Source organism: Glandiceps talaboti, chromosome 2, assembly GCF_964340395.1.
Source record: "Glandiceps talaboti chromosome 2, keGlaTala1.1, whole genome shotgun sequence".
NCBI classification, from domain to species: domain Eukaryota; kingdom Metazoa; phylum Hemichordata; class Enteropneusta; family Spengelidae; genus Glandiceps; species Glandiceps talaboti.
The window spans coordinates 17,368,986-17,386,780 of NC_135550.1; the positions used below are offsets into that span (position 1 = coordinate 17,368,986).

The 17,795-nt window shown below is 35.7% G+C and overlaps 2 protein-coding genes across 2 annotated transcripts; one reads left to right on the forward strand and one right to left on the reverse strand.

The window, feature by feature from the left end:
- Positions 1-908: 908 nt before the first annotated feature.
- Positions 909-8,411, reverse strand: LOC144451490 (protein YIPF4-like). The gene is made up of 6 exons (XM_078142357.1): positions 8,209-8,411; positions 5,602-5,791; positions 4,107-4,278; positions 3,642-3,719; positions 2,801-2,914; positions 909-1,182 (listed from the first exon to the last, which is right to left on the reverse strand). The coding sequence occupies exons 1-6, from the start codon at positions 8,393-8,395 to the stop codon at positions 1,045-1,047; spliced, it is 879 nt and encodes a 292-aa protein (XP_077998483.1). The 5' UTR covers positions 8,396-8,411; the 3' UTR covers positions 909-1,044.
- A 704-nt stretch (positions 8,412-9,115) lies between these two features.
- LOC144444945 (uncharacterized) lies at positions 9,116-17,627 on the forward strand. Its single transcript, XM_078134500.1, has 13 exons — positions 9,116-9,276; positions 9,636-9,755; positions 10,245-10,368; positions 10,956-11,093; positions 11,504-11,716; positions 12,069-12,256; positions 12,655-12,751; positions 13,322-13,520; positions 14,167-14,389; positions 14,876-15,794; positions 16,324-16,378; positions 16,854-16,989; positions 17,525-17,627. Exons 1-13 carry the CDS (start codon positions 9,116-9,118, stop codon positions 17,625-17,627), a joined length of 2,676 nt encoding a protein of 891 aa, XP_077990626.1.
- The last annotated feature ends 168 nt before the right edge of the window (positions 17,628-17,795 follow it).

The following is a 17,795-nucleotide window of genomic DNA, read 5'->3' on the forward strand; positions in this document are numbered from 1 at the left end:
TTCCAGTCTGTAAAGTATGTGATTATGTTTATTTAAATTTTACTATATTGAACACTGTGATATCGTTTGAAGGTCTATGATACAGTAGGTCTACAAGATAACAACAGTTTCAGATCTTATCAATTCAACCATCCAGCAGCTGTAGAAATTTGACATCAAGAATAGTAAGGTCATCATTTACAGTCATGTCAGAGTGTTTGTTTATATTACTAGTAACTTTTTTGCCTGGACCCCAGGCTCTATGCTTTCTCCTTTCCTTTTGAAGCACTTACTATTATGGAACCCAAACTTTCAGTTTTATGAGATAGACACAAACTCAAACTACTGTTGTTCAATGTGGTAGATTTAAAACACAAGTGGGTGATATCGGTGCCTTTGTTACAGTGCAGGTATAATCATCCTGTAAGCAAGATAGTGGGAACACTACAAGGTTCCCAAGAAGTACACTGCAAGATCATGGAAGTCATCAGAAACGCCACCCTACTGTGAGTATAATTAGACCAATGTCTATTCAATAGCTTCTATCAACATGTCACAACAATAGTTTTAGTTTGTGTCTATCTTTGCTAAAGCTCTGATGTTATCGTAAACACTCTCATATATACTGAAAGCCATGACTAGGGCTACAAAGTTAAAATCTACCCAAAACTGAGGAATGATATGAGAATGCATAAACTTGACCTTTGACCTTTTTATATCAACCTTTGCCCTTTGTGGCCTTGATGGTTTCACTGCTGACAAGTGAATAGCAGTGTTTCGCGCTTGATTTATTGGCAATAAAACTGTGTATGTGCAACCATAAAAATAGCATATTGCTGAATACAACAGTCAGCTGAAATTTATTTCCCAATAACAGTGGCAAATAATTCTCTATGATAAAATAAAATACAGAAGTGAGTGAAGTTTTCAACTTTTCAGCAAAAAAAAGTCAAAAATCTATATTCTGTTTTATAACTTAACTGTACGTACGTTTGCAACAAATAAAACTAAATGAAATGGATTTTACAAATTGACAAAATATATACAAAAAAAACCACAACTCTATTATGCACCTGTGTATAATGAAAAGAAATAGACATACAGAAGAAATACTGGATAAATAAGAAGTGGTTTTTTACTCTGAAGTTCTTCACTTATTAATAACGAACTTGCACTGTAAGCCGCCCAGAAGATACCCAGACACTGTAATGTAAGAAAGCAACATCATGAATTGTTAGACATCTCACGGTTTCAATCAAAAGTAGGGCCTGGTGTATTCACGTTGCAACTACATGTATAAAGTGTTTTTTGTTAATTGCCTTTATGAAAAAAATACCGCCAATGGCGTTGTAGCACAACTGTAGTTTTTAAAAATGTTTATCCATATGCTAGTCTATGCTAACAATAGGTGTTTATTTGCTGAATAACTATCCAGTTGCCTATCCAACCATGTTGCTATCTTTACGATAAATGCTATCATTTGGCTGTTGCTATGGGCGTGGTCATGTTGTTAGATATATTTGCATACATTTGTGTATGTTTTTGTTCACTTGTATATGAATTCCTGATATTGTCTTTGCAATATACGTGATCATTTGGCTGTTGCTATGGGCGTGGTCTTGTTGCTAGGAAAATTTACATACATTTTTTGAATGTTTATTCATCTGTCTTTCTATTCCTGTTGTTATCTTTGCAATATATGTGATTATTTGGCTGTTGTTATGGGCGTGGTCTTGTTGCTATGCACATTTACATACATTTTTTGGATGTTTATTCAATTATCTATTAAACCCTGTTGTTACCTTTGTGAAATACACCACCGTTTGGCTGTTGCTATGGGCGTGGTCATGGTTGCTAGGGTATTTTCATACATTTTTTGAATGTTTACTCACTTGCTTACCAGATGATGTTGTTATTTGACCAAAATATACTGCCATTTGGTTGTTGCTAAAGGGCGTGGTCATGGTCGCTAGGGCCAATTTTGTCAAAATGTTTTTAAGAAAATCTGCAGAATAACAGTTTCAGAAACATCTCGCCAAGTTTCAGACTAATTGACCAAGTACTTTTTGAGATATAAGTTTTTGACCAAAAATGAACATTTTTACACCTAATTTGCATATCACTCATGGAATCATGGTATGCTTAATATTTCCTCGTCCATACATCCCTAGATACATTCCCATTAAATTTCAGCCCAATCTGCTCAGTAGTTTTAGAATTATAGATTTTTAACCAAAAAGACACATTTTTAGCCCTAATTTGCATATCACTGATGGAATCATCCCGTCATGAACAAATCTTACTTTACACCCCCTTAAGAATGTTCCCACCAAATTTCGCACCAATCTGCCCAGTAGTTTCTGAGTTTAAGTTTTTTGACCAAAAATCACATTTTTTGACCCAAATCACACACCTGTGATGCGATCATTTTGATTTGAACAATTTCCCAACTAGACACCCAAAGTAATGGACCCACCAAATATCGTGGCAATCGGTTCAGCGGTTTTTGACTTTAAGTTGTTTACACACACACACACATCCACACACACACACACACACACAGACAGACAGACGCCGGGCGATCCCTATAGCACTACTGAACAAGTTCAGTTGTGCTAAAAATCAACTCACATTCCCAGCCTTTCTACTGGTCTTTCCTCAGTTATGAGCTTAATGGGGCATGCCACTCCACGAAATAAAGGCATTTTCGTAAACTCTGGGTTCTGAAGAGTCATTTCATGATTGAACATTAAATAAATTTTGCATGATTGCCAAGAAACGTTAAATTGAAACTTGCTTCATAATAATTGTAGCGACTTGCCTGGACAACGAGACAAAGGTAATGAAATGCATACACCAATGGCATCACTGTTGCTGTCACTATGAGTGGAAGTAAGGAGTAACCAATAACTCCCAAACACTGTGAGTATGACACCTAATGGATAAACAAATAAACAGTTATTAACATCTGTCAGTTTGTACTCAGATCTTGTAGATAAAAGATACTATGATAGAATCCCACAACACATGAGAGCAAGTGTGGCAACCTTGGGGGATTTAAATGAGTGCTTGCAGTGTTATCTGCAGTCATACTTTCATGAGTGCAGCGAAAACATCTGATCAATTATATAAACTATTGCTATATGAAACATGAATGAAATAATCGACCTCTGTCCTCCAAGTACTCTAGCTAGAATGAATATAACCTTACCTCTCCTCCAAGTACTCTAGCTAGAATGAATATCACCTTGCCTCTCCTCCAAGTACTCTAGCTAGAATGAATATAACCTTACCTCTCCTCCAAGTACTCTAGCTAGAATGAATATAACCTGACCTCTCCTCCAAGTACTCTAGCTAGAATGAATATAACCTTACCTCTCCTCCAAGTACTCTAGCTAGAATGAATATAACCTGACCTCTCCTCCAAGTACTCTAGCTAGAATGAATATAACCTTACCTCTCCTCCAAGTACTCTAGCTAGAATGAATATAACCTGACCTCTCCTCCAAGTACTCTAGCTAGAATGAATATAACCTTACCTCTCCTCCAAGTACTCTAGCTAGAATGAATATAACCTTACCTCTCCTCCAAGTACTCTAGCTAGAATGAATATAACCTTACCTCTCCTCCAAGTACTCTAGCTAGAATGAATATAACCTTACCTCTCCTCCAAGTACTCTAGCTAGAATGAATATAACAAGGGATCCAAGTATCCATATTGTAATAATCCACGACACAACCTATGGATTGGAACAAATGAAAATATGTTGAATATACAGGAACAACCAAACCATGCTCAGTGAACAACATGCTGTTATCAAATTTTGCCATGCATGGCCGCATCAACATTAACCACCACGCCCACCCCAGAAATGGGTGTCTTTATTTTCTGTTTGTATTTATTTCACATAATTTATTATTGAGTCACATTTATCCTAGCACCTTGTGCAATAAAATAATTTAAACTTAAGATACTTTTGGGGCAAAATGGCTGGACAAATGCCTAATGTACAAAATAACTTTTGTAGATAAAATGAAATACAATACAACACACACTACAGGGTATGTTTGAAATTCTTCACTTTACGGACACTTTAGATCTGAAATTTTCATCTACAACTACCTACCCTGAACTGTCCATACACAGAAACTAGAGAAAACAGAATGACCACAAGAAGAGGTCCCCAGAAATCCGGGTTTTCTCTGACTAATTTATGTTGATACCCAAGTTGTGGACATGGAAATAACACACATCGTAGTTTGTAGTAAATGTCATGACAGTTGATATCCAACTCCTCTCTGAAAGATAAAGAGACAAGTGTGTGAGAACTGAATATAATGACAAAACTCCACAGTTTCAGCTAGCCTAGAGTATCTGTGCAATGTTCCCCATCAACAGAGTAATTCTAAATCAGATTTACACCAAATACATTTCGGAAAAAAATATTTAAAGTTTTGCTGCTATTTTGTTCAAGAAAACTTCAAACCCATTCTCAGTTAAAATCAAGAAAAAAAATAAGGTGACTTCGTACAAGTTTTTGAAATAGAGGTCAAAATGATATCAGAATTTAAGCCATCTTTGAATCCAATATGGCCACCAAATACTGTATCCAATATGGCTGCCAAATACTGAATCCAATATGGCCACCAAAATACTGTATAAACTCTATGGGGAAAATAAGAGATTGTCCATTGCCTTGAAAACAATGCAGTGGACTCAAAAATTTCTTTTATTATTTAATTTCAAAAGAACCAGAGGCAAGCTTCCATACGGCAAAGTTGGAATGATTTTAAGGACTTTCAGTTTCAGTTAAATTTGTCCCCAAACTGCATTCAACCTCAGCACATAACCTTTACAACTGATGGATAATTTCACCATGACAAATCAGGAGTCAAATTGTTAGCCAAACTTGAAATCTATAGCACTTGTTACAAAAAATTTTGATATTGAATAAATTTCAAATCTTATTTCCAATAATAAATCATTGTTATGTGAGAAATTCTGATTGATCAACAAATTCTAAGACTGAATCATTTTATTGAATTTACTTTAAAGGTCATATGACAAAAGGTGTACCGGTAATGTTCACTAAACATAGTAAATCACATATTTGTCATTGTTATTATTACCGGTGGTTGTTAATCCTAGATCAATACAATAATAAACAGATGTTACTACTATATCACAGCAGACAATTTTACTCACTATTTATAAAGTAAATGATGTTTTCTGTACAGAGGCAAATTTTGACACGAATAAAGCATACGCTGAACAAATTTCAAACAAACATTTTCTTGTATGCTTCCCACCTTCTATTGTTATATTTCTCATGACCCAACTGAACCAATATTTCTTTAATCCCAGTGAAATTAGTTTATAAAAATTGACACCTCTACAGCAGGATTTGAAAAAATTTACAACGTCATTGACTGTATGATGGCAACTCCACAAATGTGTATCTGGGTGAAAATTATCGTTCATTGCTGAATTGGTTCAAAGTTTAAGGTGTTACTATGTGACACATCACAATAAAAATGGCTGCCCTCACATTATATATCAGTCCTTGGTGACAACACACACACAATAGAGATACACTTATCATAATAAATGATGTCACTCACAGTAATGGTCTTTCATCATCCAAATCTTCATCTTCTACTTCCATCAGCCATCCGAACCCTTTTCGATTCAAGAACTGTGAAGTCATGCCTCCATCCACAGATGAAACCCCTGACTGTTTTGAGTAACTCTGTCCAAAGTCGAGCCGTGCTTCCTGTGGTACATCTAATGAACCACTCACGTCAGATGGAGCTGGTGCATGATAGAGAGAAACGTAATAATTTCAAACAACGCGATAAACCTAAAATACTACAAAAATAAGACTTTCAACAAATGTTTTAGTAAAATCTACATACAATACTGGTAGAGGTAATGTTTGAACTCAACTCAAATACTGTGGTAGTGATGTCTGTATAATATGCAGTCTTCTCATACTGTACTGATTTAATATTAGAAATAAAATATCAACATTCATCACAGGGATTATGCAAATCTGGCAACAGCTGCAAACATGGTTATATTTTTATTCTGACTCACAGTCTACATTTTTTGGGGGATGTAAAGGGCAGGTACACCCCATCCACCCCCATAACAGTTACAAAAGGGAAAAAAAGTAATCACCAGTATTTTTGTTGAGGATAGTAAAGTAGGAAAAATCTACCTGACTTTGCAAGGTATTTACCAGGTTTCCCAACACTAATTATGGTATGAGATAGGGAAATCCATGCAAGTTTTGCCAGATTTTCCCTTTTCCTACATGAATTCCCCTAACCTTATTGAAGTTATTCAAAAGCACCAACATACATCAAAATTATTCTGAACGTGACTGAAGTATTTACAACACACACAAACAAACACATATACATATTCTGTAGATAGCGTATGTGAGCCATATTGAGTGATACCAAACTGTCAGTGTCCGGGTTATCGTTCACAGCTGTGAAGTCACCTTTCAATATGACAAAGATTGGAAAACACACAAATGAACATCCCTCTCACAACAACACATGTCAGACTCATAGTAGAGATCAAATATCTCTTAGAGTTTCAGCCAGCAAATGAAATTTTAGTATGGTACAAATGTAGGTATTTTCATTTTCAAGACATTATTGTTGTTAATTTGACTTTGCAGCAATTTCTCCTTTTCTACATTTCTGGAACTATTACATCAAATCACCATCCTGATTTTGACATTTCTGTAAGGAATCTGAGTAAGTTTACACTAAACCAAAAATCAAGTTTAAAAGACAATATTTCAACTTGTTAAACCTGCACTAGCTGCAACTGGGACATTGTTTTTCATCACATAACCAAAAATATATTCACTAATTTTACTAAAGATTGGTCAGTTACTCATAGACATTGTATAGATCTGTTAATTAGTGGTCAATATTATCTGTAGGTAGTGCAGATAACGAAAGATTTGTTTTGAATCTGTCACCATGTTAGAAATTACTAGTTGTAACTGAAGCAGTGTGCCGTCTAATGATAGCCAAATTTTGTTGTTGTGAGTCAAAACGAGAAAAACTGACATTTCTTGTGAGTCACCACATAGAAAGAGATAGGGGAACACCAAATTTTTAGTGCGTCACAAGAAATTGTGTACGTCAGTGGTGCGTCATATTGGCTTAAAGGGCACACTGAACTGAAGTATCAATTTCCGATGAGACAACCATGTATATTCACTGAAAATCAATAAAATACCATAATTAGACATTGCATATGTTAATCAGTGGTCGATATTATCCATAAGTAGTACAGAAACAGGCGCCGTTTTTTGGGTGGGACTCAAACTTTCAAAGATCAATTTGATTTGATTTACCGTGTATAAAGCTACAAAAATATGTTTACCCACAGATGATGCAACATTTACTCTTCAGGGTATATGATATTTTACAAGTTAAAGTTAATGTACCTAACAAAAGTTTCTTTTTTTAAAACCATTGTGGTTGCAGCTAGTGGAACTTTAAACTTATCAATGCAATTATCAAATAATTTCAAGCAAACATTTCTAGGTGGAGATGAGACTGCTCTTCCCAACAGTTACACTTCTCCAGATCATAGATCTTCCAACAATGTCCAGATAAGATCAATATAAAATCTAATGAGTAACCTATGACATTCGTGCCACATACTGTAACATTTTTAGGAGCCTGATAGGGTTGAACACAGCGATGTATCTTAGAGTCTACATCAAATCGTTTCCCCTGCCCTTCTTCAATTCTTTAATACACAGAATAATTTTCAATTTTTTTCGTTCAGTATTAATCTTTGAATGCTGATCAATGCTTTATTTTATTTCTATAAAGTAAAATCGGGGGAGGGGTCCTTCAAAACAAGCATTACATTAGAAAGTCTTTCCACGTACGCCTAAACTTATTGGGTTACTGGTTAGTATTCTTGATAGCAAGCCAGACAGTTTGTACCATCAACTTCATTCAGTATTTTGGAAGTAAAAGTTTGTGCTATTATGGCACCACTGTTTATCATGTCTTAGACCGTGTGTGTCACGTCATATCTCTGATGTCAAATTACTGGTATATATACACAACGTGTACATGAGATCACGAGACGTACATTTTTGTAGACACACATTTAAGATACAGTATGATTGAGAAGTGTCATAATTATGATTTACACAGGGACAAGGTGCATACTTCAGAACTCACCAGTTTCGCTAGTTGGGGAGACGAATGTAAAATCTTTATCTGCTCTCTGCGGCTGCCCCATAGCGTCACCGCCCAAACCTGGCGCATACTGACTTTCTGTATAATACTGTCCGTACGGTACATCGGCATGTTGTGGCGTGTTAGACACAGGTATTTGAACTTGTGGAAATTCATTTGAATTCGCCATTTCTGCATTCGTGGACTTGCTATGGCGCCATCAGCGACGTATAATCTTGTTCGCGCATCTACTTCATCTTTCTCGTCCAAGACGAGACGTGATCATATATCCCGGGAAATTTGGAAAGAGTTGGTCGATCATTCATACAACAAAAACTGAACTGGTGAGTGTTTACCATTTGACTGTATTATTGTCAACATTTTATGATTCTTCAATCTCCCTACCACACTAGCTTGTTCATTGTACAAGGAGATTTATGCCTGATTTTCTCGCATGTAACGTCCAAGTCCTGCACTACAAATCTACACAACACAAAAATAGTACAACTTACAAAACACGCGCATTTCTCAACTTCAAGTTCAACCATGGGGATTTCATTTCTTTCTCGCAGACGGATTTCATTCGCCTTCTTGCCGACGGAATAAGTCGGAACTCGATTATGAATTTGTCCGAGCAATGGAAGTACCACCCATATACTTCCATGGTCCATTTACACCTTCGTAAAAGAAGCAATATGTCAATATCAGAATCGAGTCACTAGCGACTTACTCCGTCTACAAATACATATATTATGAGCAGGACTAAATTTAATCACTGAATGTTTGTTGCACCATGGAAGTAGAACCCCTTCCATGGTTGCACCATGATAGACTCTACACATCACATGATTGACAACGTTTCTCATAACTTTTCCCTTTCTACTAAACAGAACCACGTTATGCCAACAATATGGGCATACAAGGCCTACTCCCACTCGTCAAAGATGCTACTGAACCATGCAATATTAAAAAGTATGCTGGCTACACAGTGGCAGTGGATACATACTGCTGGCTTCATAAAGGTGCATTTGCCTGTGCAATGCAGTTAGCTAAGGGAGAACCCACAGATCAGTAAGTTTGAATTTGAAGGTGTCAACGTATTTACCAGTAAGAATTTCGCATGGTTTTAATATACCCAAGAATGGTTCATTACAATGTAATTAAAGTGGCCATATGGATGAGGATTGGGTTTTTATTTTATTAAAAATTAAAAATCAAAACTAAATACCCAATCAAGCACAGCAGAATGACATGTATACAGTACCAGATTTTTTGTTAATTGTAGCCAAACCCAAATTACATCCATTGCAGACTATTTAGTGAATGGGTGGGTTTTCACTGATATACAAAACATTTTAAGTTGACCTCTGTTGTAATGTGTGGTTGCTTTCTAAATGGAATATCACCTTTTGATTGATTTTGTCTTTCAGGTATGTACGATATGTGTTGAAGTATGTCAACATGCTGTTATCTATGAAAATCAAACCAATTCTGGTGTTTGATGGATGTAATCTGCCATCCAAGAAAGTTGTAGAAAAAACTAGAAGAGAGTAAGTCCAACAAGTGTTACATGTATAAGTCATTGGTAGTGGCTTGCCATACAGTAAGAATTGAACTTGAAGTAGAATGCATCTTGGATGCCAAACTCTTTACATTGTTGCTCTCACTTTGTTCAAGAAACCTCTTTTTCAGTTAAAATCAAAAACAACAAAAATGGGGGTCACCACACAAATTTTTAAGTAGAAGTCAAAATGATATCCAAGTTTAGCCATTTTAAAATCTAATATGGCCACTGAATACTGTGTCAAATCTATGGGGAAAATAAAAGATTGACAATTTCCTTGAAAACAGTGAACCCCTAAATTTCTGTTATTATTTCCAAAGAACGAGAAACAAATTTTCATATGACAAAGTTTTGGAGAGAATTGAAGAAGTTTGATTTTCAGGGAAATTTTGCCCCATTGTGCACTCCATTCTACCATAACAAGAAATCTTGTTTTGAATGACTGTTTTGGCTGACTGAAAACTTATAATTTCAGACGGCGGGAAACCTATCTTGTAAAAGGCAAACAGTTTCTAAGAGAAGGGAAAGTAAGTGAAGCAAGGGACTGCTTTACTAAATGTATCAATGTAACATCAAAGATGGCATTAGATGTTATGAAGGTATGTACATGTAGCAGGTTTGATTTATGTACAAGTGTGTGGGATCGGGAGGGGGGAGAGGGCGTTCTCATGTTTCTTTCAAAATTACCTGTACTGTCAAGCTGGTTACTTCTATTTTCAACTAGATAAGTACCAACACAAGAAAAGTCTAAAGAATGCAAGTAAAATACGTGGTTCTCACTAAGGGAAGCAGTTTCTTTTTTAGAGTGACATACAACTCTAAGAATTTCCCAGCCCAACGGAAGCAGTCACCATTAAATTTGAATTACAAGGGACATACAAAAAAAACACAAACAAATGAAAAATTACAAGTATAAACTGGCAAGGCAAATCAACTTAAATATACATCAGCTCTCTTTGCTTATAGAGAGTGCATTTTCCTATTATATAATAACTTTCAAAACCTTTTTTGTCAGATTTCTTTACAAGTTTTCACTTTTTATCAATTTCCATTGCCTTGTGTATATTCTTGTCTGTCAGTGTTGCAGTGCCATAACCTCTGTGTTCTTTCATTTGACCTACCTACCTACTGACACACACACACACACACACTTACATTAACAACCATTACTGTGTTCTCTTGCCAGGCTGCTAGGAGTCTAGGAGTTGATTGTATAGTTGCACCGTATGAAGCAGACGCACAACTAGCATATCTGAATAAAATTGGTATCGCTCAATGTGTTATCACAGAAGATTCTGATCTGGTAGCCTTTGGTTGTAGCAAGGTAATGCAAGCCGCACTGTATTTGAATGAACTCAAGCTAACTTAATTATTTGAATTGCTTTAGCTGTGCTCAGTCTATGATTGCCAGTTACTGAATTTGTGTGTGTATGCATGTGCTTTCCTAGCTTGAATTTGTCTCGTCGTGTGTTTTTCTAATTGATGTATATACTTCAACTTTCTAATCTTATTTGTAAATGGACCAGGAATAATGTATTCCTCACATGAAATTGCTAAACATTCATCTCTGTTAGATGTAAATGCAATGCTTAGAGTAACATGTAGATCATTTTCAACATGAACAAAGTCAATCGAGCTGCTAACATGATCAAAAGTCACGTATATCCTTGTAAACTGTAGAATTGGGAAAGTGATAATTCAAGCAGGCATGTCAACTTGTTTTTTCTAACTCAGATTGTCGTCAAGATGGACTTGAATGGTAATGGCTTAGAGGTAGATAACTCCAAACTCAACAAGATAATGAACATGGGTAGTCGTTATAGTTTTGAAAAGTTTCGATATATGTGTATTGCTGCTGGGTGTGATTATTTACCCTCTTTACCAAACATAGGACTAAAGAGAGCCTGTAAAGTATTCAAATTAGCAACACATCCAGATGTCACTCAGGTCAGTTCAGTTCATTCTCAGATGGTCTGAGGTTCATTCTTACGAAAAATTTTGAATTTTAGTATCAAACTCTTGTTTGTAAACACCTCAAAACACATGTGCCATGCACAACCCATGGGCTTTCACAAGTTAGTGAAAGCTCCCAATTTTAGTTCATCACAGTTATGTGATGTTTTTTTTGATGTTATCAATATTATTTGTTCCTATCATACTTGTAAATGATCACCAAGATAGCTGAATCATTTAAAAACCTTTTGTTACATCAGATTATAAACTTATATTCTTGAAGTATTGAAACAACAAATGCTTTGCAATGGTAGTTAATGTATCATGACATAACTTTTATTTACAGGTGTTGAAAAGAATGGGTCAATATCTGAAGACAAATTTAGTTGTACCACAGGAATACATTGAAGGTTTCATTCAAGCCAACAACACATTTCTCTACCAGTTAACTTTTGATCCACTCCAAAAGAAATTAGTTCCACTGAATCCATATCCAGCTGAAGTTGAGCCTAATGAATTACAATACGCTGGAAAGTATCCTTTATTTGATTAATGTGTGTACGTGTATCCATTCATTGGCTGGTACAGTGGTGAAGTCAACCAACTAATCAGTACAGTTGTGATATTTAAATACACCAGTATTCTGTTGTTCACATATCGATTGGAACTTATTCCTGGCTAGGAGCTGACCAATACCTTGGCCTGACCCACAGAAAGTAATCTTATCTTCCAATGTCATGACAGGTTTCATTATTGTACACCAAGCTTTTAAGCTAACCAGCCTAAGGAATTGTTAGTATGGATATCAGTGTTCTCACTGAGGGTTTTTAGTAGGCACACTGCCCATCTTTTTGCATGTGGGGCTGCCATCTGCAGACCCAACTTCTAATATTATTGCATTGTTGTTGGTTTCCCTAACATAGTAAATCTAGATATCTAAGTGATACGCTAGCCTTACAACTTGCACTTGGTAATATTGATGTACAAAGTATGACAGTCATGAATGATTTCAAACCAAACTTTAGAAAGGTAAGACATTTGTGTTTTGTAGACTACCCTCACATCTGACAGAGATATTTATTCAGTCAGGTGAGACAAATACCAGACACTACTTCTGTATAGTTCTATTTACATTGACATTGCAAAAAAATAAAACTAATTGGAACATAAGCCAATATAATATGTTGTGGAAGGGGTGTCATTTTTGCTATTAAATATACAGGTGTTTCTACATTCTGCTTACAGCAGCATAATTAACTATGACTTCATATACACACCTGATGTCCTGGCATAGTATATCAATAATGTGGTAACATAATTTAATATACATATACTAAAATGTGAAGGAAACCTCTATTACACCATAAATTCTGTTAACAACACCAGATGACTATACTCAATGGTATCAGGACAATCCCCCCCCCCCCCCAGACATTTGGGCTAGAACCATTTTCAGTGTCATCAATGACATGCACCAAAATTAGTATTATACTAGAAAAGTGTAATTAAGGTTTTATGTAACTGTTTTAAAAAAAATAACAAGTAAAATGTTTGTAACTCGGCTTGTGTGATGAGTTGTCTTTGCATTTCATTACCCAGCAAGGACACAAGAAGACTTCAAACCAACCAATTAGCATATGGCATGACGATTACAGAACTTTAGGAAAACAACCCGCCTCAGTTGTAAACCAGGAAGAAAGACAGTCTACTACAGGAAAAGAAGTACAGGTAGCAGTCAAGACAACTCCCTGGAAGTCAACAAAGGAACCTGTCAAAAAAGTTAGGACTGTCCCTAAAGGTAATCAATAAGAACCTGAACTTTTTTGTTTTGTCTCGTGGAGGAAAGAAAAATATGAGAATGTGTACCTATTAACATGATGACTTAATTAGAAATAGATTCGTCAAAGTTTTGCTTTTACTTTTTTCAAGAAAATTCCAACCACATCTCTCTTAAAATCAATAATAAAAAAATCTGGGGTTTCCATACAAACTTTTGAAATAGAGGTCACAATATCATCAGTTATTTTAGAATCCAATATGGCCACCGAATACTGTGGTTAACTGCATGGGAAAATAAAAGATTCAGGATTTCCTTGAAAACAAGATGGTGTACTCAAAGTTTCTCGATTATTTTTTAGAGACCAGGAATAAATATTTGTTTGGCAAAGTTTTGGAGAAAATTGAAGAAATTTGATTTTCAGGGGAAATTTGTCCCAGAGTGCAAAAGTTGTACGTTAACCTTTACATGTAACGTGGACTTGGACACTCGGTGTGCAAAATGTAATCTCCAGGAACCCATTGCAAACCAAAAAATGTGCAGAATCTCTTAGTAACTAAGAAAAAATGTCAATGTATACACTATACTGTACTTCTGCAATTTATCACAAAATTTATACTACTTGCAAATACATTGAATGTTATGAATGTGTTGTGTAACTCAACAGATGAAAGTTACAAGGAAGACAGCGAGGTCAATGAAAAAGAACTACAGAGTCAGTATTCCACAATTCTAAAGGTGAAAAAGAAAACCCCAACAAAGACATCAACGCCAGAGAAGAAAACAGACCCAAATCCACACAGGAAAAGACTCAACAAGTTTGCGTTGAAACGGATGTCATCTGAGAGAAGAGAAGCATTGTTGACACAGAATAGTACAGAAACAAGCAGGTATTGTAGATTTATTTCCATTTTAAAGTGTTACTTTGATAATCTGTTAGTGTTACTACTGCATTGTCGGTTACGTTTTCAAGTCAAATATCTCAAATTGCTAACAAACAGTTCCTGACAACTCACACAAACAACATTTCATGCTGTTAAAAATATATATCCGTCAGTATACTTCAAATTGTTCTATACCTGATATATATACATCCATATTGTATTCATTGTTATTCAATGGGCAACAGCGCCCTCACATTCATGCAATAATTAGCCATATCATACCAAGTCCAAATAAGGTCAGTTCTGATGTATTCTAATGCTCCATAGGGTGTATGATAATACCTTTACGAACCAGATATAGGGTCTAAGTTGTACAGCTTATGGGCCTTCCCAAGCTTTGGCCCTAACGCCATACAACCTCAGTCCGCAGAACACATGTCCAGTTTGTAATTTAAGATTAGCACTCATTCCTGTTATTTAATTGTTATCCAGATTCTTTGCCAGTGGGACAAAGGAGCATGATGATAGTGAAACACCTACAAAGTCTCTACAAGAGGACGGGTTATATCAAGCCATGGGAGCTGTTGAAGAGGAGTACAAGTCCAGTAAAACTATGGCAGAAGAGGAAAATGACATAGACAACGCAGAAAATGACAGCATAGAAAACAAAGACATCCCAGAAACAAAGTGTACTGAAACCCTGCGGAATAAGTTTAAATATTCAAAGGAATCTAGTGTGAAAGATTCTATGGATGGAAATCAAAACACTCAAGTGAAGAAGAAAGAAATAGCTGATCCTGAAGAAGTAGAAGTGATTTGTGAAAAACTAGTGAGAGATAATCGCACATCACAAATTAAAGACAAGCCCACCAAATGCACTGATGTTAGAAGTTCTTGTGAAGACAGAGAGAGTGTCTCTTCAGTAAAGAGTAATTACTTTCAAAATTTGAACCATTTTAGGTGGAATCGTAAAGGAGTTAAGTCAATTCAGAAAACTACAGCGACTGCCTACTTAGAGTCACTGGTGAATACACATAAACCGACATTGATAAACTCAGGAGATATCAATGGCCAATTCAAGCATGTCGCAAGGTCAGACAACAACACTGCCAGGGACACCGATGTACAGATCTTGGACGATACCACCATTGACTGTACTGATGGTGGGAATGAAAGCAGTAATTCTCTGTGTACTGATTATTCTCAAGATAGCTTGGCTAATGTTTCATCACTTAGTGGAGTGAATAATTGTATGTCTAGTATCTCATCACCGAGTGGACAGAGTAGTTGGACATCCAGTCAGTCTCAGGAAACAGATGACAAAACTAGTCAAGGTACATCTGACTCAGATGATGAGCAATTACCCAGGAGTCTAAGTAGCATCAACTCATCTCAGAGGAATCTCAAACAGGTAAGTTATGTTGACTGTAACAAATTGTCATGCTATACTTGTCAGTTTTTATTAGAAAGACTGTTAAGAGTTTGATTCAGCCCAAAATTTCATTTTCACAGAAGTTACCCTGATGTTTTGTTTGTGTCCATATGTTGACATTTTACTTACAATCCACAGTTTATAGACACAGGGGTCACATTGAGACAATGTATGAAAAACTGGAAAAGATTCACCGCACACGGATAATCACTGCCACACAGTATACGGTATTACATGTATGTTAACAGAATGATTTTGTATTATACATACATTAGAAAGGGGTCAACATATACAACTCTACAGAAGGATCGACATACATTGAAATTTTGTCACATTTCATGAATTTGTGATCAATGAATCAATGATTAATGTTAAATTAGTTTTAACGACAATGAACGTTTTCAATGTGGGTGCAAATACTCCTGTCTGAATCTAAGTGTTAGATGATACTTCATTACTAAACTCAAGAGTACATTACTAATGCAATTCTATTTAATTGATATGACAGACAAGATGTCCTGGTATGTCCAGTTCCCAACCATCTACTCTCAAAGCAACATCTGGTAAGGCACTTTCCTATCTTAATTCTGAACACTTGAGTTCCTTTACTTAACTTTTTCTCAAAAGACTGTCAATGCTTCAAGGCTATGGACAAAATAAAACAGCTTGTGAGGTTTTGTGATCAGTCGAGTTGATTTACATTAAATTTGTTTCGTTCTTTCATGCACAGCACCAGGGCTCCCAAATTTCATAACATCCCATTTCCCTGCATGCATCACAGGTTGTATGGCTGTTTGATTTATCATATCTGTAGTAACATAGCCAAAGCACTTACCTCAATCCCATATATATATTGAAAGGTTGTAACTTACATGTATATCCACTCAAATGTATGTGCACAATGACAACATTTTATGAAAATTGCATGTTTTGAGATGGTTAGATTATGCTGATGTGAGAATAGATTATGTAAATTGTTTTATACATATATTTGTTATCTTTTATCTATCATTGTTTGACATATTTATGTTTTTGCAGATTTCAAGAAACTGCTTCAGCCCTGTAAAGTGTCTGGTCTCTCAAAGACCATGGCAAGAAAGAGGAAATCTATGGATGAAAACCAGCTACAATCAAAACAACGAAAACTGACCGATATGTTTACCCCAAAGTCAATGTAAGTAAATAGATATGTATATTGTAGTTAGTAATTGAGACTATCACATGCAGAGAAATCGACATGTTGTATACATTTACTATTATTTGATAACCCTAAGGGACGATTGCACGATGTTGCATAAGCTCAATAAGTGAACTTCGTTCGTTTATGACAAAAAACCCTCCCCTAAACGAACATTCACAAATGCGACATCGACACGTTTATATATGACGTAATGATGAAAATTGTAGCAGTCACACCACTACAATTGATACAATGTAAAAACATGATGGTAAACACATAAAAATACTACCGGAAACCAAGCACTGTACATCTGTACTTGAAAGGTCGCCAAACAAAAAATGAGTATGACAGGACCTCTAGTGCCCATTCTCAGGCATCATGTGACTTTTTGCAACCTGGGGCTGCTTTTCACATTAACATTATTGCCCAAGAATCTAGCAGCTTAACTAGGGAGAAGCATTATAAGAACCACCAATCTTATCTATTCTGCGATTTTCTACACTCTGACATTTTTTTTTGTTCTTTGCAGGTTTCAGAAAAGCAAGTCGACAGGAATCCCAATGTCACCTATTAAGGATAACAAGAGTAATATACCAAATGAAAGAAGACAAGTCAGACATCTAGATTTGTAAAAAGTAAAGAAAAGAGAACAACTAGTGAAATGTTATCAACAGTATACCAAATAGTGTACATTTCAGACATCTATGATCTAGATTTGTAAAAACTAGTGAAATCTTATCAACAGTTTACCAAATAACATATATGTACTTAAAAATATATTGGTCAACCCCATAACTTTC

What these genes read in the sequence shown, in the direction of transcription:
- LOC144444945 (XM_078134500.1), top strand. Translation starts at nt 9,116, where the DNA reads ATGGGCATACAAGGCCTACTCCCACTCGTCAAAGATGCTACTGAACCA. An exon ending in CTCAGAGGAATCTCAAACAG is followed by an intron (nt 15,795 to 16,323) that starts GTAAGTTATGTT and finishes TTGATATGACAG; the next exon opens with ACAAGATGTCCTGGTATGTC. An exon ending in TACTCTCAAAGCAACATCTG is followed by an intron (nt 16,379 to 16,853) that starts GTAAGGCACTTT and finishes ATGTTTTTGCAG; the next exon opens with ATTTCAAGAAACTGCTTCAG.
- LOC144451490 (XM_078142357.1), bottom strand. Translation starts at nt 8,395, where the DNA reads ATGGCGAATTCAAATGAATTTCCACAAGTTCAAATACCTGTGTCTAAC. An exon ending in CTCCCCAACTAGCGAAACTG is followed by an intron (nt 5,792 to 8,208) that starts GTGAGTTCTGAA and finishes ATCATGCACCAG; the next exon opens with CTCCATCTGACGTGAGTGGT. An exon ending in GATGATGAAAGACCATTACT is followed by an intron (nt 4,279 to 5,601) that starts GTGAGTGACATC and finishes TTTATCTTTCAG; the next exon opens with AGAGGAGTTGGATATCAACT.